An 869-nucleotide genomic window follows, 5' to 3' on the forward strand; every position below is an offset into this window, starting at 1 on the left:
CCAAGATAACGAGAGAATCTGCATTAAGCAGCGAGTAGTAGCACCGCAGCCTGTGCTGCTCAGTGAACCTCAGCAGCCAAACACACTTCGGGCTGTGCAGCTCGCTTACCAGCCCTACTATTTCTCACTGCTTACAAAGGCATCTCCTCATCAGCTTTTAGGACGGATTTTTTAGCAATAACCATCACACCTCCCACTCCCCAGGAAGCCACTTTTCTTTTTTTTTTTTAAAAGCCCAAGTTTCAAGAAATCAGACGCACGGCACTCACCCGATCAGTTCAGCCACAAAGTGCTTTGCTGTCGCCTGACATGAGCTCTGAGGGGAACTCGGACGCCTGCAAGAGAAAGGACACGAGGGTAAGGGGCAGCAGAAGGCTGGCCGGGATAGCCAAGCTCTGGGCTACCGAGGGACTACCAGTGCCGGCTCGTCGGTGGCCGCTGCGCTCCGCACATTCTGACAGGGACTTCAGCTCCCCCGTCTAAGCCGGCGGGGAGCCGGGCGCTCGGGGGAAGGCGCTTACCTGTAGCGAGAGGATGCTGATGTCTGTGTTGAGGGTGGTCAGAGGAGTTCTGGAGGAGGGGTTCTGCCCGGGTCTCTGGTGGTGGAGGCTGACGATGGTGGGGTGCGAGTCCAGGGCGATCTGCAGGTCCAAGATGTAGTCGATAACGTGCTGCAGGATTTCCATCTTGCTCACTTTCTTGTTCTGCGGGATGCTGGGCACCAGCTCCTTCAGCTTGGAGTAGCAGTCGTTCATGTTGTACAGCAGGCTCATGGGGTCATCCACGGGCGTTTTGCTCCGGGAGATGCCCAGGTTGTGCTCCGAGAGGCCGTTTTTCCTGACGGACCGCACTGGGCTGAAGGCTTTCAT

General features: G+C 56.6%; 1 protein-coding gene across 1 annotated transcript; it reads right to left on the bottom strand.

The window, feature by feature from the left end:
* Positions 1-277: 277 nt before the first annotated feature.
* On the bottom strand, positions 278-869 carry ID2 (inhibitor of DNA binding 2, dominant negative helix-loop-helix protein). Its single transcript, XM_009870289.1, has 2 exons — positions 522-869; positions 278-335 (listed from the first exon to the last, which is right to left on the bottom strand). Exons 1-2 carry the CDS (start codon positions 867-869, stop codon positions 279-281), a joined length of 405 nt encoding a protein of 134 aa, XP_009868591.1. The 3' UTR covers position 278.

Source organism: Apaloderma vittatum, unplaced genomic scaffold (genome assembly GCF_000703405.1).
Source record: "Apaloderma vittatum isolate BGI_N311 unplaced genomic scaffold, ASM70340v1 scaffold1555, whole genome shotgun sequence".
NCBI lineage: Eukaryota > Metazoa > Chordata > Aves > Trogoniformes > Trogonidae > Apaloderma > Apaloderma vittatum.

Excerpts from the sequence above, each read along its gene's own strand:
- ID2 (XM_009870289.1), bottom strand. The coding sequence starts at position 869 with ATGAAAGCCTTCAGCCCAGTGCGGTCCGTCAGGAAAAACGGCCTCTCG. Across the intron at positions 336-521 it reads TCAGCATCCTCTCGCTACAG|GCGTCCGAGTTCCCCTCAGA; the intron begins GTAAGCGCCTTC and ends TTTCTCTTGCAG.